Genomic DNA, 23,528 nt, shown 5'->3' with positions numbered 1-23,528 from the left:
ATGGACTTATGTATATGAGGCCAGCACGCTCTCCCTGACCCATGACTGCCTATAGAAAATTTCCATTCAGGATTTGTATTTAAGCTTGGTCAGTCTATAAAAACTTTTTATAAAAACTGAAAAATTGCCAAAAATCCATGGATAAAGGATAAGTCAAAAGATATGAAATTTGGTGAGCTAACAGTGATCCATGTGTTCTAGCACTGTAGCAGGTTTCATCACTATTGGTCTAAAAATGAGGGAGGGACAATCCCCTGAAGTTTCCCCAGTACCAGTGGTGTTCCTTTCCTCCTGCGCATGCGTGTCTGCCTATAATGAAGCGATTTGGAAATTTTGGAAATTTCAGATCTTTCTGCCTTTTTTCTGGAAAGTTTTGGAAATCATTTCCAATCCGAATCGCCAGCGCCCCCTACATCCGAAATGAGTTTTGAACCGTTTTTAAATCAAACAAGCCTAGAAAACACATTGGGGATACCATAGTTGTCTTACTGGACCAAAGCAGCTCTCTTGCAGAGATTTGCTTGTGAAGTCACTTCTGCTGGTAACACGGCTGGATCCCCTACTGTGAATTCATTGTATCCTAGGTTTTTGTGGGTTTTTTCGGGCTATATGGCCATGTTCTAGAGGCATTTCTCCTGACGTTTTGCCTGCATCTATGGCAAGCATCCTCAGAGGTGAGCTAACAGTGATCCGTGTGTTCTAGCACTGTAGCAAGTTTCATCACAATTAGACCTCACCTCTGAGGATGCTTGCCATAGATGCAGGCGAAACGTCAGGAGAAATGCCTCTAGAACATGGCCATATAGCCCGAAAAAACCCACAAGAACCTAGTGATTCCAGTCATGAAAGGCTTCGACAATTCATTGGATCCCTTCAGGAGAGATAAAGCAGGATATAAATAGTAGTAGTAGTAGTAGTAGTAGTAGTGAACACTCCAAGTTCCCTCAGGGAGATAGAGCAGGATATAAATAAAGTTTTATTATTATTATTATTATTAGTAGTAGTAGTAGTAGTAGTAGTAGCAGCAGCAGCAGCAGTAGTAGTAACAACATTGCAAGCAAGTATCTGTGGAAGCTGTTCCATCTGTTGGATGTGTGGACAGGACTCGGCCATATCCAGCCCGGTTCCATTGTCCATACCTCAAAAACACCAGGATCACTCCAAAATTGAAATTCTATTTCTCCTTGTTCTGGATTAACAGTTAGAAGGAGGACTTCTATTGCAAATCCAGTAATACAATGTGTAGACTCCCTGTAGCAATTCCAAAATTAACCCATTTTTGTCATGCATAGACAGGGCTCCCAGGTCACGAGTAGGGTACACATAGTGGTTATTTGAAGAAGGGAGGTTAATTGATTAATTGTAATCTGTCTCCATCTTGCAATGTCATCACTCGTTGGAAATAAGGACCAGAGCTATATTTAGGAAAAGTAAAATGGAGAGAAAATGAGCAAATAGTTTCACAAGAGATGAAAAGTATGATAGTTAAGTAATTGGGATAGAGAGGATGAAACCCAACTAAATCAGTGAGGGAAGAGAAAAGAACACCAGGATGAGTGGTTCTATGCCATGTAAAGATGGTGGTTTCTGCTAATATTTATAATACAGAAATCCTGTAAAAATAATATTCTATTTGTCGTGACACTAGTTTTTGTTGCACTTCCATCTTAACAATGTCACATTGTGTTTCAAAAAGCTTTAGTTCTTTATAAACACCATATGAGTCAGACAGGGCATGGCGTTTTTCATGATGTTGTTCAAGCATGTTCAGGCAGTCAGATTATTTTTCTATACTCATTTTCAATTATGTATTGTGAAGTGCATTGTTTTCTCACTGCTGGCTTCCATGCAGGAAAGCATTAGCAGGAACAGAACTGCTCATTCCTTATGACAGACTAGTTCATTATAAATAAGCTAAAAGAAAAGGTTGTGGTTTATTTTGCTTGTAGCACAATGGTGGCAATGTACCCTTCTAACCTTCCAGTGATTCCATTACTTTATTCATTCAGACATAATCTGATGGTCCTTCATAGTTTTTGCTCTTTAATGAGGTTCTTTTCCACATCATATCCTAATTCCCATTTTTATTCTAGAATGACCTTAGGTTTACTTTCGGTTTCCTTGAACTAGATATGAACATTTACTAATTTTGCTCTCAAAAAGCATTTGTTATCCTACTTATAGCACTCTAGGCAATATGTAGTTATTCTCATTTTACGGATGAGAATCTGAAACTGGAATATTCATTTATTCAAGGCTACCCAGCAATTGGTGTAATTAAAAATGGCTCAACCAAAGAGTCCAACATCCACGTGTTCTCAAATGCATGACCCCTCACTTTTAAAATCTATGTATTCATTGATTACTGAAAGATGCAGTAAGGAGTACTCAAGGCTAGATGACAGAAATAAATTAAGGAGTGGAAAAATATTTGAAAATGTTTGAAATGCATTTGAATAAATGGTTTTCACCAGCCCTTGGAAACCCTATTGAGAACAAGCAGGGGCGGCTCAACCCATTACACAAAGTAAGCATTGGCAGTATAGTTGATTTTGCCCAGGGGCGCTCTTGAGGCACTCTTGGGTGGAAATAGATCTTGACATATGTGAGTTGTAGTTACTAGAATGTACATTTCACCTAAAATCAAAGAGTATTCTGAACTCCACCAATGATGGAATTGAACCAAATATGGAACACAGAACTCCCATGACAACCAGAAAATATATATCAATGATTGGTTTGGGGGGGGGGGCAAAAATACTGTTTGCTTACCGTTGAAAATTACCTAGGTCCACCTCTGAGGACAAGACTAGGGACTACATTACAAAGAGTTGAAGAAAACAAGGGAAAGTGGGGAAAAGGGTGGAGTTTCATGGAGTTCTGTCTTCAAAGAAGATGAAGAATTTACTCACTCCCATCACAGTAAGATCACCTCCTCCAGCTTCTAACTCAACCATTTGCTTAATTCCCATCACACAGGCAGGTATGATTCCTCCCATTTCAAGAATACCAGTACACTTTTTAAGACAGACATCCTTTAAGGCAACATTGCCTTTAAGACTCTTCCACTGAAGCAGATTAAAGGCATTGTTCTTAAGGTGGTACTTTCAACAGAGTCGTTTGCACTCAAGCTCCTTCCACTGAAACAGAATGAATCACTTTTCTTAAAGCAGCACTTTCCCTGGGATCATTTGCACTGAGATTTCCTCCCATTTTGATTATTTATCTTTTTTTAAAAAAAATCACCTTGGATCATAAGAAGTGGTTTAAAATTAACCCTGATCTTTCCCCAAGCCTCTCTGCATTAGCGATCTGAGGACAACTTCATTGTTTTATTTACAAGCAGGCAACAAAAGCGGGCAACAGGGATTAACATCACATGGGGAAATTGGCCATTTTGCCCGTCTCTGTGTGGGGAATTTAAAAATAAGTTGATTATCAACCAGCTTAGGAATAGTTGGAAACCCCAACCCTTTAAAAATGGCAAAATACCTCACATCCACAGTGGATGCTTGCATTGTGTGAATGGCATCGTGGGTTGTCATTTCTTAAATGTGTAGAAATGCTGATTTTACTATGTGTGGGGAAGTCATAGATGAGTGAAAGCTTTTGCAATTAGGGACTTATACTACACACCTCCTTTTAAATGAGCAAGAAACTTTGTTCTACAGAATAAAAAGCCATTTTCTATACAAAAAATTGAGATTTTTGGTTTGGGGGTTATTTGTGCTTTTTGTTTGTTCTGTGAATAAATTCTAAACTATGATTTGTCTTTGAAACCTATAGTTTTCAATGAATTTCTCACAGAGAAGAGAAAATGGTAGCATTATTCATTCTTGCCTTTAAGACCAGAATTCTAATATTATCAAATCTTAAATATATACAATCTATGTAAGACACTGGTAGAAATTAAAAAAAACCTTGATAAATATGACCTTAACCTGTTTTCCTATCCACGCAGCCATATAACCAGACTATCAAGACAGATAATCCACAATATCTGCTCTGAACTGGGTTATCTGAGTCCACACTGCCATATAATCCAGTACAATGTGGATTTTATACAGCGGTGTGGAAGGGGCCACAGTGTTGTGCAAAACTGAGAAATGGTAATTAAATAAAAGTAATAGTACTTCTGCAATTCCATCAGAGGTCTGACAAATTAACAGAAAGTTACTGCTAAAATAAAGAAGCCAGGGAAAAACTATCATCATAACATTAACCAGGAGAACTCAAACACCACGGAATAAATAGAGATATACAGTATCCACATTTGTTTCACAATGTTAATGAAATGTTCATGGGTTTGCCTGATGGATTCCACCTTAATTTCCTTTTAACTTCATGTGAACAATAAGAAACCTGTTTCTTTTCCTCAAAATCAAAAGATGCTCTAGTGCTTGGATTCAAGCTCTTCTAGCAGTGACATCCTATGAAGAGAGATCTTGGTGCTAAATCACAAAAAGATAGAGGCCAAATAATTGGGTAGATGGCATCATCGACAATTTTTATGCTTATATTTTGTTTTGTTAATCATATGGTTACGTTGTTTTTTACTTTGTATGTTTTGTGATGTTACCTGGGAACTGCTCTGAGTCCCCTCGGGGAGAATAATAATAAAGTTATTATTATTATTATTATTATTATTATTATTATTATTGATAGTGAGACATTGCCCCACTATTTCATCCCTTCTGCTCCATCCATACAGCACAACTTCACTCAAATTAAGAATTATTTGCATTGTCGAAGGCTTTCATGGCCGGAATCACTGGGTTGTTGTAGGTTTTTCCGGGCTATATGGCCATGTTCTGGAGGCAATTTGCCTCCAGAACATGGCCATATAGCCCAGAAAAACCTACAACAACCCAATTATTTGCATGATCCAGAATGTTGTGCACTCATGGAAATACTTATCCACCTGTTTCTCCTACTAAAGACAAATCATTTGTATCAATAGAATAAGTGGGCCCTTGGTATCTGCTGAAGTTTGGTTCCAGTGACCACAGTGTATAACAAAATCTGTGGAAGCTCAAGTCCCATTATATACAATAGCTCATTAAAATGCTGACCCTGCTATAAAATGGCAAATCAAGATTTGCTGTTTGGAATTTTTAAAGAATATTTTCAAGCTGTGGATATGGAATCTGTGGCTATAGAGGGCCAACTATATTATAAAGTCTCATGCAGCTGCATAAAGGAGAACACCAAACGGCATCCCCTCCCTCTCCATAGTGTCAGAATGTATAATGCTCAAATCTTCTCATGTTATTTTTGAAACAGGAGGCAAAAATATCACACAGGCAATTTGCCCTAGCAGTAAAATGCAAAAATAAACTGAAAAATAAAAATTGTATTTTAGAATCATAGAATCAAAGAGTTGGAAGAGACCTCATGGGCCATCCAGTCCAACCCCCTGCCAAGAAGCAGGAATATTGCATTCAAATCACCCCTGACAAATGGCCATCCAGCCTCTGCTTAAAAGCTTCCAAAGAAGGAGCCTCCACCACACTCCGGGGCAGAGAGTTCCACTGCTGAACGGCTCTCACAGTCAGGAAGTTCTTCCTAATGTTCAGATGGAATCTCCTCTCTTGTAGTTTGAAGCCATTGTTCCGCGTCCTAGTCTCTAAGGAAGCAGAAAACAAGCTTGCTCCCTCCTCCCTGTGGCTTCCTCTCACATATTTATACATGGCTATCATATCTCCTCTCAGCCTTCTCTTCTTCAGGCTAAACATGCCCAGTTCCCTAAGCCGCTCCTCATAGGGCTTGTTCTCCAGACCCTTGATCATTTTAGTCGCCCTCCTCTGGACACATTCCAGCTTGTCAATATCTCTCTTGAATTGTGGTGCCCAGAATTGGACACAGTATTCCAGATGTGGTCTAACCAAAGCAGAATAGAGGGGTAGCATTACTTCCTTAGATCTAGACACTATGCTCCTATTGATGCAGGCCAAAATCCCATTGGCTTTTTTTGCTGCCACATCACATTGTTGGCTCATGTTTAACTTCTTGTCCACGAGGACTCCAAGATCTTTTTCACACGTACTGCTCTCGAGCCAGGCGTCCCCCATTCTGTATCTTTGCATTTCATTTTTTCTGCCAAAGTGGAGTATCTTGCATTTGTCACTGTTGAACTTCATTTTGTTAGTTTTGGCCCATCTCTCTAATCTGTCAAGATCGTTTTGAATTCTGCTCCTGTCCTCTGGACTATTGGCTATCCCTCCCAATTTGGTGTCATCTGCAAACTTGATGATCATGCCTTCTAGCCCTTCATCTAAGTCATTAATAAAGATGTTGAACAGGACCGGGCCCAGGACGGAACCTTGCGGCACTCCGCTCGTCACTTCTTTCCAAGATGAAGAGGAAGCATTAGTGAGCACTCTCTGTGTTCGTCCACTTAACCAATTACAGATCCACCTCACCGTAGTTTTGCCTAGCCCACATTGGACTAGTTTCCTTGCCAGAAGGTCATGGGGGACCTTGTCGAAGGCCTTACTGAAATCCAGGTACGCTACATCCACGGCATTCCCCGCATCTACCCAGCTTGTAGCTCTATCGAAGAAAGAGATCAGATTAGTCTGGCATGACTTGTTTTTGATAAATCCATGTTGACTATTAGCGATGATTGCATTTGTTTCTAAGTGTTTGCAGACCGCTTCCTTAACAATCTTTTCCAGAATCTTGCCCGGTATCGACGTGAGGCTGACCGGACGGTAGTTGTTTGGGTCATCCTTTTTTCCCTTCTTGAAGATTGGGACCACATTGGCCCTTATATTCACAGAATCCAAAATCTGCTATTTGAGGAGGCTTCCTTGGTTGGTTTCATAGTCTGTCCAGCCCTGCCTATCTCCATCACATCAAAAGTGCAAAAGTGCTATTTATGTAGCCTTAGGTGATGGCTTTTAGTCCGTTTCCTTCCTTGCAGAACTCATTTGCATACACGGAATGGCATATCTGTGAATACTCTCCTAATTTTGCTTTAAAATCTATCTTGCTGGATTTGGATGTTTCTTTTGTTTCCTTGCTCCCAACCATTTTGAAAATTGACAAAGAACAGCAAACAGTGGTAGATGTGTTCAAACACACATGAAACAAATTGCTATGCTGACAGCTTTCGGAAGGATTTTCTTTCTTGCACCTTTCCGAATGTTTGATGTTAAGGCAGGAAACATGTCTAGACTGTCTTTGACAGATACCTGAGGGAGTGTGTCCTTTTTTCTATCTGACAACCCCCTCTAACTTGTCAGCAGAGTAAAATATGATTGGATTTGTCTTAAAGGAATAGATCTAACTCAAAAGAGTGTCACTTTTTTAGTCATTACACTGTAATGTTGCAGAATGTATTGTTCCACTGGAAGTGACAAGCTCACTACTGATTATTGGCTTACAGAGCATATATTTACTTAGTCGAAGTTATACAGATCATTCCTTCAGTTATTGTGATCATATTGTTGTTGAGAAACAGTCAGCAACTTAAGTGGTTATTTATGAATGCAATACAGTATCAGTTGCTATTTATTTCGTGTCAAAAGCATTGCAAAAATAAATAAGTTTAAAACTGATAAAATAAAGCATCTAAATAGTTTTAGACCAAAACCAGGCAACAGCAACTGCATTGTGTGTAGCTTTAAATAGTTCTTCCTCTGTATTGTTGAAGGCTTTCATGGCTGGAATCACTGGGTTGTTGTAGGTTTTTTCGGGCTATATGGCCACGTTCTAGAAGCATTCTCTCCTGATGTTTCGCCTGCATCTATGGCAAGCATCCTCGGAGGTTGTGAGGACCATTATTTTCTCCAAGATTTCCTGTCTTCTCATTTTGTGGCCAAAGTACTTCATTTTTGCCTCTAATATCCTTCCCTCCAGTGAGTAGTCAGGTATTATTTCCTGGAGTATGGACTGGTTTGATCTTCTCGCCAAGGCATTCTCAGAATTTTCCTCCAGCACCACAATTACAATACAATTGCTTTAACTATGAGGATCTTTGTTGTCAGTGTGATGTCTCTACTCTCCATTTTTCTTCTAGGTTGGCTTTCAATCTGCCCACTCCACTTCTGAGTCTGTTCAGAGACTTCCAAGTTGCCCATTCTTGGTTTAACCCTGGACAAAGACCCTCATAGGGGGCCATCCTGTTGTAATTGCCTTATTTTGTTGCCCACAAGGATATTTTTTGTTGTTGCTGAAGGAACATTTAGGGGAGTGTTGGTTCTCATGAAACTACTGGGAGGCGGCTGATAGCCAAGCAGTGGGTGGCTTTCACAGTGTTTAACCTTATTTCTCTTACAATTGGTAGCAACTTCCCGTCACACATCTGGGGGGTGGGGTGGCAATGCCAGCTAACTTATAGAGTTTATCAGCAGGTGTAGGTTTAAGACATCCTGTGATTATTCTACATGTCTCATTCAGTGCTATATTCACCTGCTTTACATGGGCAGATTTATGCCAGATGGGGCAGGCATACTCAGCAGCTGAGAAAGACAAGGCCAAGGCTGATGTTCTTATTAATTTTGGGTCTGCACCCCATGTGCTATTAGTAAGTTTCCTCAGGATATTATTGCATTCAGTTACTTTGTTCTTGGAGTTTGCAAGCATTTCCTAAATGTTAGTGTTCAACCTAAGGTGATGCTGAGATATTTAGGATGGGAACTGTGTTCAAGCTCTTGGCCTTGCCAGGTAACCTTCAGTTTCCTGTTAGCTTCACGATTATGTACATAGAAAGTACACACTTGTGTCTTGGCAGGGTTAGCCTTCAGGTGGCTATCTTTGTAATAGCTGGAGAGATCTTTCAGGGCATTAGTAAGTTGGTTTTCAACTGTTTCAAACTCTTTCAAAGTTGCTATTGAGTGCTCTCAAGTTGTTTCTGACTTTTGATGACAGGAATTGACAAGAATTGACAAGATTTGTCTAGAACAGGTTTGCTTTTGGTTTTGCCTTCCCCTAAAGCTGAGAAAGTATGACTTACCCAAGGTCACCCCATAGGTTTCCATTACTGACTAGTCATTTAAAACTGGTCTCCAGGATCATAGTCATACATTGAAACCACTACATACCAGCCCTCTGTAGTATCAATACAAATACATTAGGTTCACATCATTTAATCAACACATTTATTCTTACTAAAACACGGCTGATTTTTTTCATCATAGTTTAACCTTTTTCTAAATTTTGGTAAGAGAAATAATTTTTATGCATATGTGCAAGCCTTAATCTCTGCATCTCTCATTTTTTCAGGGCCTCCAGTAAATGTCACATGTAACATCTTTATAAACAGTTTTGGATCCATTGCTGAAACAACTATGGTAAGTGATAACATTAAGCCAATTGTTCAAATCTCAAATCCATTCCACTGAAAATAAATTCTTATATATGCTTCTGAGTAAACATGCACAAGAATATACATCATGGCCTCTATCTGATCTGTGGAAACTTCTAAAATGGGACAAATTCAGTTTAGCCAGTGGAGTCTGATGGTATCCAAATGTATTGGTGCCCTTGCAGAATTCCTTCATAAATATGTGAATACATTCGTTTCATTGGAATGAGTATCTTAATATTATTGCTAGGAATACTTTTGTGCCAGTCAATATCACTAAAGGAAACAAATATACCAGTCTGATTTGAAATATGGAGTATTTCTCACTTTTCTCTCCCAGCAGCCCACAGCCCATTTTCCTTTGCCACAATCATATATTCCAGTATACCTATATTGATGAAGTGCACCAGCAAGGTTATTGCCTATACACTCATGTGACATAATTTTGCCATGATTATATTAGTTCACTCTTCCTCATTTTTTTGCTCAGGACCTCTTCTTTCTTTATTTGATTTATATAATGTATTTGGCTATCTCACCACAGCCTCATATTCAACATGTCCAAAACTGGTCTTACTATATTTGTGATAAGATCCTATGATTTCCACTCCCACATCTGTCAACATCATCTAAATTTACCTGGAATTTATCTGTGATTTTGCTCTCCATGCAAAGGCACATTAATTCTCTTTGCACAACACTGGGGCGAAATATTCCCATGCTACCCAACTTCATTGATTAAAACTCCAGTTATCTCTAACCTTGACTATTGTAATTTCTTCTTGACATTCTCTTTACGTGTTGGTCCAACTATCACTGCCAAAATCATCCATTTTTCTTTTAGATCTCGCCTAACTTTCTAGAATCCCCAATTGACAGTGAAGTTAAATATATGTTTTCAGTAAATAAGGCAATCAGAATTAGTTCGAATTTCTCAGGGTAGATGCCTCTCTTGCTAAGAATGGTTAAGTTTGAGGAAGAAGAAAGAAAAGTGAATCTTAGAAGGGAATTATTTGTTTGCTTAGCAAAAGACCAAGGCTATCCAGCAGTTAGATTCCTTTCAGTATGGATTGCTTTCAGTATGGACCTAATCAGTGGGGCAGGGAGGGGATTTGCCATGCAGCATGGCAAATCTGTGGGGCAGCGTGGGGAAAACCTTTGCCCCACACCCCACCTCGCCCACTGAACTTCTTACCCCATCCCACGGGGGGGGGGGGGGGACAGGATGTCCACACCCAGCTTCCCCCTTTCCTTGTCTATGGAACACAGGAAGCCTCCCATGTTCCGAGGGAGGCATCCTACCATGCTGTCAGGATGCTTCCTCCACAGAGCCCTGCCAGAAGTTGCCTGATGTCATGAGATGCCATTCAGCAAGCTCAGAGGAGGAAGTATCCTGGCAGCATGCTAGGACACTAATTGTTTACCATGTGATGAGGTGGTAAGTCTCTGTGGCCCTCTCTGGAGGGAATTCTTTTTTGGCTGAATGACCATTTGTTGGGAGTGCTTTGAATTTGTGTTCCTGACTGACAGGGGTTTGGATGGGATGGGCCTTGTGGCCTCTTCTAAGTCTATAATTTTATGATTATGTGGTTCTTTCCCTGAGTGCCATAAAAGGAAAGGAAAGGAAAGGAAAGGAAAGGAAGGAAGGAAGGAAGGAAGGAAGGAAGGAAGGAAGGATGGATGGAAGGATGGAAGGATGGAAGGATGGAAGGATGGAAGGATGGAAGGATGGAGGGGAAGGTGGAGGGGGGAGGAAAGGAAGGACAATGAAGGAAGTTTGGAAAAGATGGAAGGCAGAGAGGGTAGGAAGGAGGGAAAGGTAGGAAGGAAGATGGGGAGAAAAAAGTAAAGGAGGGATAAGAAAGAGAAGAAAGGGAGAAAGGGAAGGGAGGGAAGGAAAGATAGGAAAGGAAAGAGGGAAGAAAGGAAAGGAAGGAAGGGAGGGAGGGAGGGAGGGAGGGAGGAAGGAGGGAGGGAAAGGAGGGAGAGGAGGAATGATGCCCATGTAATGATGCTTGATTATTGAAGAACTAAGTGAAAATGTTTCCTGCAACCAATTTCCCACTTCATATCTTTGCTGCGCTTTCTTTCTCTCTCAGACCCTCACTCTCAATTTCCCTTTGTCACTTCACCCTTCCAATTTTGATATTTACCCATTCTATCTTTTTACTTTCCTTCTTACCCATCCCTTTTCAATTATATAGTTAAGGTGTTCTGTAGGCACCTGATCATGAACATGTCAGATCTCATTTTATTTTCAACTTCTGATTCTTGTGTGCAAAGTCTGTGCTCCATCATTGATCTTTGTAGACAGCACTTCTCGTCAGAGAAAGGGGAAGCAGAAAGGATACAGCAATTCAGTTCTGTAGCAAAAAATATATTTCTGCATATAGTAAGAAAACTTAAAAATCAGATTAAGAATTCTCCACTTTTGGACTCACTTATCAGTTTTTATACTTGCCTGCTAATTCTTGTATTGGAAGTGGATGGGCAATTTCAGTAAGTTAAATAAAGCACTCCTTTAGTAACCTTTAACAAAACATTCAAAGAGTCAATGGAGTGGGTATGCTAGTGGAGGTGGACAGCAAAGAGAGATAAAAAAATAACTTGCAGAGTTTCAAGATGAGATTCCATGCTTTAGAGCAGCTCTTTCCAACTCAAGAATTCCCAGACATGTTGGAGTCCCATCAATCCCAGGCAACAATGCTAATAAGGGTATTGCAGTCCATGTGGAGAAATATCTAAGTTGAAGAAAGTTGAAGGGCATAAAGAGACTTTTTGAAGGAGCCAATAACAAAATATGCTCATATTATTATTATTATTATTATTATTATTATTTATTCTAGTGGATTCTAGTTTTATTTATGTTAATTTGCAAGCCTAACATTTTAAGAACTGTTTGTGATTCATTTTCTCCATTAACCAAATTTAACTACAATTGTAACCAATGAGTGATAATGCCACACATTTTAGCTGAAAAGTTATGTTTTAAAAGCTTTTCTATAGAAACTCTTACTATAGAATTTTCAATTTGATACTATCCTATTCCATTAGCAACCCTCCTATGTTTTCCCATTACTTCTTCTATCCCCCCCCCCCCATATTATCATTAAAATCTATTAGGGAAAGAAAGTTATATAGGTCATGAAAGCTGTTGGCTGGTGGATTCTGGGAAGTGTAATTCAAAAATGATTTTTCCATGACCTGAAAAGGCAGAATATAATACCATTTGACTGGCAGCACTTCCTTAGCTGTCAATCTGCAAACATCAATAGATTTAGTGGTTTCTTCATCTTTTGTATGAACTGATTCTGTGGTCTCTTCATTTTTAGTACCCATTGATTTTGTGGTTACTTCAACTTTAGCACACCTCCACCCCACCCCATTTTAAGATCTCTTTAGTCCATCCAGAAACTCATTCATCAAGGTTGTCATTTAGTGAGTGCACACAACAGTAATCAATCTCTGGGGCCTTGAGTGCAGTCAATGAGAAACGGTTGTGTAATTTTTATTTTTATTGGTCCTAGTACATTGGTTTTCAGATCTGACAAGCAAACGCCAGCCCTAAATACAGAGATTTGCCAGTGCTCTTTAATAGTTTCCTTCTAAATTATGCATCAATGCTGCTCAGAGGAGGACTTTTTTGCGGTCAGCAATTGTCAAATTTTGTCAGACTCAAAGCAATCGTTTTGAGGATATGAGCATGCTTAAAACACACACAGTATATTTGTGACCTTTCTCTTGGTTTAGCATCTAGATTCTTAAACTTTATGGAACAAGACTATGCTTAAAAATTAAAATAGGATGGTTACATACTTTAATTGTATATTGATGTTTTAAGATTGAAAACCAGTTAACACAGCCTTGAACTATGTTAGCAGAAGTCACGAATTGCTCCAGATTTTCCCCAAGAATCCAGAGTAAACCGCAACTTCAGTCCCATATAAGTAATTGGGCTTGTTTCAAGATGAAACCAGTTTCAACTATTTACACAGTGCTCACATATTCGCCAGGCTCAAGTGGCCTGGGGAAAATGAATTGACTTACTGTCTCCTTACCATTCTTTTCAGGAAGTAGCCACTGGGGATGACATGGCTGAGGTGGCTGGAGTGCAATGGCAATCAGAAAAGGAATGGAACAATTACTACTCCCCCCCCCCCCCCAAATCTCTCTGACACACTAGCCAATGAGTAATAGACAAGTGATGTTGTGTCCAGTGGCCATGACTAGAATGAGAATGGGAAGGGGATGTTAAGGGTGGTTGTCCAGCAGTGCAGCACCAGGTTTGGTGTGTCTGGATGATCAAGGTTCCTTCTTGCCTCTGCAAGGGCCCAGGGGCTGATGGTGAAAACCATCCCAATGCCAATTTGGAATTCAGGATTTTGGATTGGGTATGAGATAAATTGTCTGTGCAGAACCACCATTAGTAAGACAAAGCAGCTGTTTCATATGCCTATGTTTCATATTATATTTGTCCCATTACCTTGGGCACTATTTGTGTATGAAAATATAAGGATGAAGGAACTAAGGCTACAAGAGAAGCTACAACTGTTGTTGCTACTTGAATGTGCAACAAAACAAAAATGGCATTGGTCATTACTGCATTCTTCTCCCCAATTTTCAGAAGGACTTAAGAAGCATCTTAGGTTCCAATGTGTCAGCCATGCTCCATAGAAGGAAGCTTCCAAGGAACAAAGCAGCTTTGTATCAAAGAAAGTGATACAAAGAAAGGAATAAAGGGATTGTGTCATGCTGAGTTCCTAGAGGAGGAAGCAGCAACGCATCATTGTACTTGCTATCTCTTCAACAGTAGGAGTTTCCCACGCTTGAATAGGTCTTTCTTTAGAGAAGCCAATCATCGACCCTTGTCATAGTGCTATAATGATGTACTACAGTTGCTCCGTCACAGACATCTGGAAAAAGATTGAACATCAAGTGACTTCAATGGAGCCAATTATCTGTAAAAAGAAAACTGTGTATCTTATGTCTTCATCCTACCAACCTGCTCCTCGCAGGCATGTCTAGGTTGGCTGCTAATAGGAACATCGTTTGGACTAGGTGCAGGAAGCAACTCATCTATATATATATGCTCAAGTTGGCAGTAGATCTGTTCTTTTCAGTGTGGATGTCTAGGTGTTTTATTCTTAGCAAGTCAGGTCAAACGGGTTTGTCTAAGGAAGCCTGTAATCAGAAAGGGTCAGTCTTATAACATCACCTTCACAGTTGAAAGAATAACTAGAAAATTAAGATTGCGTGCCAACTCTTTTCTGCCATTATTCCTATACCTGCTATATGATGAGTAAAATTTCAACAAGTGAAGCTTTCAACATTGTTGTATTTCATGCGGGAGTCCCTGGGAGATTCACTTAGAGACATTGTCAGAAAGCTCAGAAAAGTGGTGGCAAACAAATAATGTTTTTGTCTATATCATGCTTCATTCGCCTGAGCAAATTTCTGGCTTCAACTACTGTAGGTGCAATAAAAGTTTAGATATCAGAGACCCAGCTACTTCAGCTTTGAGGTAACTAACCTTTCTATACTCCCAAATCATGGTGGGATGTATCTTCCCCTATCAAGAAAATAATTTTCCTTTTCTTGAATATGCATAGTATAGAGCAGGAGTAATTTAACTGGTGTCTTACAGCTGATCTAGTGATATCTCCCCAAAGCCCTGACAATTGACAGCTGGTATAAGAGAACTGACATCCAAATTTTTGGGAGCTCACTCAGTTGCCTATCTCTAATGCAAAAGAAAAAAAGAGCTATACTTCTTGATTGTATGGCAATTGTATCGGTTTTAAAGGCAAAAAGATGTCAGGCCACAAATGTCCCTATGACATGGGGCTGAGGAAGTACATGGAAGTGATGAAAGCCAGTTCAAGTGCAACCATGAATAGCAGAAGAATAGTTTGTCATTCCCAGAATAGTAGCTGACCAGTCTCATCTCATTGCTCTAATGATTTCTCTTGCTGTAAGTAGGAAGGCTATGCTTTTATGCAGTACTAATGTTATGGGATTTTATAATCTCCTTGAAACCAGCTCAACTATTTACATAGGGCCGACGTTGTGAATTACTCTGGATTCTTGGGGAAAATTTGGAGCAACTCATGACTTTTGTTAACCATGGGTTCGAGGTCTGGAGTGCCAAGCTTCCAACAAACCAGATAAGGCACAGATGGGTTGAAGGCAAAATCAGAGGCTTTATTTTCAATGCTCAAAGAGAATGTTAGAAGAGATAGCCCTCCAAAGAACTGACATACCTGCAACTGTGAATGCATCAGTTTATTTGGCAAAAAGGCAGAGCAGTACAGACAATTGATCCTGGTTACTCATTGATCCTGGAGTACCAGGTAGGCTCCACAGCCTCATTGGAGGAGGCACGAGGCCGCTTCTACCTCTGAGCCAATCAGAGGCGAGGTGGGAGATTCAATAAAGTGTAATTTGTGGATTTGAAGTCTTGTGTAAGTCCTTCCCAGAAACTGGGTGGGTCCAGCTGGAATGCAGTTTGAAAGGTAGTTGATGGGTCCTCATGGTCCAAGGCAAAAAAAACCAGGACAAAGCTTTAGATAAAATCAGAAAAGGTGGAAAACCTTTATGTCTCTTCATGATAAAACCCATTATGTGTCCTGGGATATTTCCAGGATATTGTGAGAGGACTATGATAATTACAAAGCCATTCTCCAAGGTCCTTAGGTACAGTGGGAAGTATTCTAAAATATTCCAATGGAGATTCATGAAAGGTTACTAGCAGACAAGGGAAGAATCCAATGTGTACTGGGTGTATGCCTCAATGGAGCCACAAAAAAAATCATAATTTGGGTTATGGGGGTTCAATGAAAAAATATTGTCACTTCCTGATATCTAAACTGGGGTGGAACTTTTGCTATTTCCAAGACATATTGCTGCCTGATGAAAAGGACAAGAGGACACCTCTACCATTCTGGACTGAACTGGCAGTTGAATCCCTCCACTACATCTTAAGCTGGCAAGTTTTAGCTTAAGACATGGAATATGATCATCTCCAATATCTTGATGCCTTCTACAGCATTTTCTACTCTACAGAAGAGCCAGCTTTGTTTCCAAACCAATGTGAAAAGGGAAATGTAGTTATCTGTCAGCAGTTTCATTTGTGTGAATTGTATAACACAGTTCACTTATTTTTACTTAGCACACATTGTTTTGTTATATTTTATGCTTGTCTTATTTTATTTTATTATGATATTGCCTTATGTTTTTTGTTACTGTATTGTAATGCATTTCGGGGCTTGGCCTCATGTAAGCCCCTCTGAGTCCCCTTTGGGGAGATGGTGGCGGGGTATAAATAAAGATGATGATGATGATGATGATGATGATGATGATGATGATAAATATGCATAGTAAGGAAATTGCAGTAGAAAAAGACATTTATCAATTTATTGTATTAGGGGAAAAAACATCCACAATTGCATATACAGTTGACCCACCATGTTCATGGGTTCATTTTTCATAGATTTAACCAATTCAAAGGTATTCGGGGGGAGGGGGGGTTGTCACAATTTTTAATTACTCTGAATGCTTTCATAGAATCATAGAATCATAGAATCAAAGAGTTGGAAGAGACCTCATGGGCCATCCAGTCCAACCCCCTGCCAAGAAGCAGGAATATTGCATTCAAATCACCCCTGACAAATGGCCATCCAGCCTCTGCTTAAAAGCTTCCAAAGAAGGAGCCTCCACCACACTCCGGGGCAGAGAGTTCCACTGCTGAACGGCTCTCACAGTCAGGAAGTTCTTCCTAATGTTCAGTTGGAATCTCCTCTCTTGTAGTTTGAAGCCATTGTTCCGCATCCTAGTCTCCAAGGAAGCAGAAAACAAGCTTGCTCCCTCCTCCCTGTGGCTTCCTCTCACATATTTATACATGGCTATCATATCTCCTCTCAGCCTTCTCTTCTTCAGGCTAAACATGCCCAGTTCCCTAAGCCGCTCCTCATAGGGCTTGTTCTCCAGACCCTTGATCATTTTAGTCGCCCTCCTCTGGACACATTCCAGCTTGTCAATATCTCTCTTGAATTGTGGTGCCCAGAATTGGACACAATATTCCAGATGTGGTCTAACCAAAGCAGAATAGAGGGGTAGCATGACTTCCTTAGATCTAGACACTATGCTCCTATTGATGCAGGCCAAAATCCCATTGGCTTTTTTTGCCGCCACATCACATTGTTGGCTCATGTTTAACTTCTTGTCCACGAGGACTCCAAGATCTTTTTCACACGTACTGCTCTCGAGCCAGGCGTCCCCCATTCTGTATCTTTGCATTTCATTTTTTCTGCCAAAGTGGAGTATCTTGCGTTTGTCACTGTTGAACTTCATTTTGTTAGTTTTGGCCCATCTCTCTAATCTGTCAAGATCGTTTTGAATTCTGCTCCTGTCCTCTGGGGTATTGGCTATCCCTCCCAATTTGGTGTCGTCTGCAAACTTGATGATCATGCCTTCTAGCCCTTCATCTAAGTCATTAATAAAGATGTTGAACAGGACCGGGCCCAGGACGGAACCCTGCGGCACTCCGCTCGTCACTTCTTTCCAAGATGAAGAGGAAGCATTAGTGAGCACTCTCTGTGTCCGTCCACTTAACCAATTACAGATCCACCTCACCGTAGTTTTGCCTAGCCCACATTGGACTAGTTTCCTTGCCAGAAGGTCATGGGGGACCTTGTCGAAGGCCTTACTGAAATCCAGGTACGCTACATCCACGGCATTCCCCGCATCTACCCAGCTTGTAGCTCTATCGAAGAAAGAGATCAGATTAGTCTGGCATGACTTGTTTTTGATAAATCCATGTTGACTATTAGCGATGACTGCATTTGTTTCTAAGTGTTTGCAGACCGCTTCCTTAACAATCTTTTCCAGAATCTTGCCCGGTATCGACGTGAGGCTGACCGGACGGTAGTTGTTTGGGTCATCCTTTTTTCCCTTCTTGAACATTGGGACCACATTGGCCCTCCTCCAATCTGCTGGAACTTCTCCTGTTCTCCAAGAACTCTCAAAGATGGTTGCCAATGGTTCCGAAATGACTTCCGCTAGTTCCTTCAATACTCTGGGGTGTAGTTGATCTGGCCCTGGGGACTTGAACTCATTAAGAGCAGCCAGGTATTCCTGGACGACTTCTTTCCCAATTAGGGGTTGGATGTCCTCCAATCCCTCATCCACTCCATCTTGCTGAGGTTGAGGACTCTCTTTTTGTGAGAAGACCGAGGCAAAGAAGGCATTAAGTAGTTCTGCCTTTTCCCTATCCCCTGTCAGCATTGCCCCATCTTCTCCTCGAAGAGGTCCTATCGCCTCCTTGTTTTTCCTTTTTCTACTGACATAAGAATAGAAGCCCTTTTTATTATTTTTAATGTCCCTGGCAAGTCTGAGCTCGTTTTTTGCTTTGGCTTTGCGGACCTTTTCCCTACAGGTGTTGGCTATTTGTTTGAATTCTTCTTTGGTGATTTCTCCCTTTTTCCACTTCTTGTGCATGTCTCTTTTGTGTCTTAGCACAGTTAGAAGTTCTTTGGACATCCATTCTGGCTTCTTTGCACTTGTCCTATTTTTTCATTTTGTTGGCACGGTTTGCAATTGCGCCTTGAGTATTTCACTCTTGAGAAATTCCCATCCATCCGTAACTCCCTTGTCTTTTAGTATCTGTGTCCACGGAATGCTGCTCAGCGTTTCCTTCATTTTTTGGAAATCAGCTCTCCTAAAGTCCAAAATGCGGGTTTGACTTGTCCTAGTTTCGGCCTTCCTTTGTACCTCAAATTGCAGGAGCACATGGTCACTTGCCCCTAAGGATCCTACCACTTTGACCACATCGATCAGGTCCTCCGCATTTGTTAGGATGAGATCAAGAGTAGCCAATCCCCTTGTTGCCTCTTCTACCTTCTGGACCATGAAATTGTCTGCAAGGCAAGCGAGGAATTTGTTGGACCTTGTACTCTTGGCCGAGTTTGTTTTCCAGCAAATATCGGGATAGTTGAAATCGCCATGACTACCACATCTCTTCTCTGTGCCTGTTTGGTCAACTGTTGGCAGAAGACTTCATCAAGTTCTTCCTCCTGGCTTGGGGGTCTGTAGTAGACACCTACAACGACATCTTTTTGAGTCCCAGTTCCCTTGATTCTTATCCAGATGATTTCAAGCTGGTTTCCCAGATTGCTGTCTTGAATTTCTTCTGCAGCATAAGAGTTTTTGACATATAAGGCTACTCCGCCTCCTCTCCCCTTTGTTCGGTTTCTGTGAAAGAGGTTATACCCCTCGATATCTACATTCCAGCAATAGGAGTCATCCCACCAGGTTTCAGTGATGGCTATGATATCATATTTGTGGTGTTGTGCTAGAAGTTGGAGTTCGTCTTGTTTATTTCCCATGCTCTGTGCATTAGTGTAAAGACATGTGAGCCCCTGGGATCTTCCCTTGAGCTGTTTAATTGGGATTATTGTGCTTTTGGTACTTGGTCCTTGTTGTGTTTGTGCAGCCCTCCTTTTAGCCTTCTGGCGATTCCCAGACATTATGGGTAGAGTAGTGTTCGCAAGGCTGTTGTCCCCCTCCCCCGGTGGACCTAGTTTAAAGTGCGTCTAATGAGGTTTGCGAGTCTGTGAGCAAAAAGGTGTTTTCCTACTTGTGTGAGATGCACCCCATCCCTTGCCAGTAGGCCATCCTCCTGGAATAGCAGGCCATGGTCGAGGAAGCCAAAGCGTTCCTCCTGACACTATTTTCTAAGCCAGTCATTGACCTGTACTATTTTTCTGGCTCTTGTGGGTCCGTGTCTTACAACAGGGAGGAGGGATGAAAAGACCACCTGTACATTACATTCTTTTAGCATTGCTCCTAGAGCTCGAAAATCATTTGTCATCTTTTGAAATGTATGCCTTGCAGTATCATTGGTTCCTACATGAATCAACATGAGGGGAGGAGGGTGATAGGGCTTGAGGAGCCTGGTGAGCCTCTGAGTGATATGGTGTATTTTTGCCCCCGGTAGGCAGCATATTTCTCGAGCCATCCCATCTGGTCTGGAAATGACAGCTTCCGTTCCTCTAAGGAGGGAGTCGCCTACTACCAAGACCTGTTTACTTTCAGGAATGACAGGGCCCCTTTTGTGCAATGTAGTGTGTAGGTCTCCAGAAAAGTGATCCTGTTGGTGTGAATTGTGTAGGTGAAAAGTGTTGTCCTCCTCCTCGACATCCCCGGTGCATTCGTCAAGGACAATCCATTGAGATTCATCCAAGAGTCTATGGTTCTCCTGTATGTGTTCCTGTTGCTCCTGGTCTATGGTTGGGGATGGTACACCTGCACGATTGTGCAAGTGTGAATGTTGTGAAGTGTTGTCCCAGTCAGGGCTATCCCCTGCACACTGATCAAGGATAAGCCACTGATCAGTATCTAAGCCATTCTGGTCTTCCCCAATATGTTGTGTTTCTTGGTCAGGTGCTAGTTGTGTGAGAATTTGGAATTTATTGTGTAACTGCAGCTGAGCGGAAGTATTCTGAGGAGGCTTCCGGGTCCTATGTGTCCTTCTAAGGGTGACATTTCTCCAAGACATTTCTCGACCCCTATCTTCTGCCTACCCTCCTCTACCTCTTCCCTCCCTTGGTCATCTGTGAAATGGTGAGGCTCCTTTCCTGAGATTGTCAAGAGGTGGCAAAAATGGTCCTCTATTCCTGCCAGGCAGCACCTCCTCTGTTGTTTCTTCCCTAAGCAAAAGCAGACACACACACCAGGGGGAATGGTGACAAAAGAGGTGTGAGGATGGGGAAATTATTGACTTTTCTACCCCCTTTCTATTTGGGTCTTCTGTCCTGCCAAATCCTTCACTGAGTATTGCATGACCCCGCCCTAAATACATATCATGGGAGGACAAGATCTCACTGCACTAACTAAGCTGAAGGAATGGCACTGAGAGCATGTAGGTCAAGTGAAAAATGAAAGGGAAAAAATCAAACAAGTAAATAAACCCCTGTGGCTAAATACAAGAGACTTGAGCATCTGTGAATTTTGGTATCCATGGGGGGGGGGGGGGGTCCTAGAAACAATTCACATTGAGAGCCAACTGTATTAGGAGAAACATGCATTATGATACATTACAAAATTGGGAGAATTAACAAAAAACATTCATAGACTAATGCAGAAATGGGGCAGAATGTATTTAAGACTGGAAAAAGGTGAAAGTGATACTAACCAAGCCTGCAGGCTGCAGATTCATCCATCTCTAATCTGCACATTAAGCAGCTGTGAAAGGCACTGCTATAAAAGATTACTATGAGGTTGGTCTGGGTTTTTTTCTTTTGTTTTCTTTTGCAGTCTTTACACAGTTATAAACAAATATGAAAGGCGCATTATACTGATAAAAAAGATATATGGTGAACACACCCATTAACTTTGAATGTGTTTGAAGTTGAATGCTGCATATATAAAGTTGAATTTAACACCTATTTGCTAAATATACGCACACATTTGCAAAGAGAATTGGACTCGAGGCATATGAAAGTAGACTGAGAGTGTGACATGCGCAAGGCCACCCAGGGAACATGTTGTTCATATTTTTTAAAAAAATACCAAAAATCAATGGATAAGTGAAACATTCTGAAACTTGGGGGGGGGGGATAACAGTGGTCAATGTGTTCTACCATTGTAGCAAGTTTTATACCAATACCTCTAAAAATGAGGGAGAAAGGAGCCCTGGAAGCTTCCTATTTGAGCAATTGCTTAACAAAAAAATAATTACATGGTTATTCAGGGTGTGCAATTTTTTCATTAGTTGTTGTACTCATGATGCAATATCCCACACCAAAACTTAAGAATTGAATTTTACCCAATACATTTTTATTTGAATTTTATAAATCTCAGAAGCCTCCCAAAGTCAGTTTCATTTTCAGTGCAAGGAAGCAGACATTCACGGCAAATGCTGGAAATGTGATAAACATGAAGGAACATTTTTCTATATGTGGTGGACCTGTAAAATAGATAAAAAATATTGGAAAGAAATCCAAGAAAAATTCAGAAGATGCTAGACATAGAAATACAGGTAAACCCGGAATGTTTCTTACTGGGAATTATAGACATAGACATTGAGAAAAACAAAAACTATTAAATTATTTAGTGACGGCGGCCAGAATAACTTATGCTCAATATTGGGAAACAAAATAAATTCCTACAAAAGAACAATGGATGTCCAAAATAAGTGATATAATGAACATGGACAAATTAACCCAATTACTAAATAAACACACAGAGGGATATTTTTTAAAAAAACAGATTGAACTTTAATAAAAGACTATATGATACAGGAAAAAAATTAATTGATAATAAAACCAAACTGAAAATAAAGAGAAACATGTTGCCTGAGGAAAATTGATGACAATAAGATAGTAGCAAAATAAAGAATTAAGAAAATAAAATAAAATACAAACCATGGTAGAGAAGACTGAAAGTCTTTTTCTTCTTTTTCTCATTTTCTAACTTCCTTCCCCAAATCCCTAGTAATCTCCGTGTTTTTTGTCTTTTTTTCTCACGGTAGTTTTCCCCTACTCTATCCCCACCTTCCCCTATGCTTCATCACTTCTTTTAAGATACTGTAAATAAGTAAATAGTTTTTTTAATCCATTAAAAATCCCTGACTTCAGTAGATGTATGAATATTTCTGAAAGTTGGAGGGAATGATCCTCTGTTATCTTGCATCATTGTGTAGAAAATTCAAGGAAATAGCTTTTGTAGTTTCTTTAAAAAAAACATTGTTTACAACAATTTTGCAAATTCCTCAAAACTTGGTAGATAAATGAAACATTCTGAAACTTGGTGGGCTAACAGTGGCATATGTGTTCTACCATTGTAGCAGGTTTCACCTAAATAGCTGTAAAAATGAGGGAGAAAGGAGCTCCTGAAGTTTCCCCAGTTGTGTAATTATTAGGGATGTGCAATATTCAAAAGCCATTATAAAACTGGGGGGCATTGGCATTTCATTTCTAAATATGTTATTATAAAGAGCATAATTGGAGTACAACAGAATGCATTTACCACTCTTAGCCCATTAAAGTTCAGAACGTTTCTCTTATCCACTGAATTTTGGGGAATTTCCAAAGTTTTTGTGAACAACATGTTTTTTAATAATAAAATATATGTTCCTAGTTTGAACATATTATTTTCTGTTTAATTGTGTAGTCCTTACTTTGGAAGTAGTGGCTCTACACTGGGAACTTTGTTTTTGCAC

The 23,528-nt window shown here is 40.3% G+C and overlaps 1 protein-coding gene across 2 annotated transcripts in view; it reads left to right on the top strand.

Moving 5' to 3' along the window:
* The window catches only part of GLRA3 (glycine receptor alpha 3), a 131,755-nt gene that overhangs the window by 47,183 nt on the left and 61,044 nt on the right, over positions 1-23,528 (top strand). For both annotated transcript variants that reach the window (XM_060778694.2, XM_060778695.2), the window contains exon 3: positions 9,229-9,296. In XM_060778694.2, coding sequence (XP_060634677.2) covers positions 9,229-9,296 — 68 coding nt within the window. The remainder of the gene's footprint in view (positions 1-9,228; positions 9,297-23,528) is intronic.

This window comes from Anolis sagrei, chromosome 5, assembly GCF_037176765.1.
Source record: "Anolis sagrei isolate rAnoSag1 chromosome 5, rAnoSag1.mat, whole genome shotgun sequence".
Lineage (NCBI taxonomy): Eukaryota > Metazoa > Chordata > Lepidosauria > Squamata > Dactyloidae > Anolis > Anolis sagrei.
Note: the sequence above shows the minus strand (reverse complement) of the source record. Positions and strands in the feature narration are given on the sequence as shown.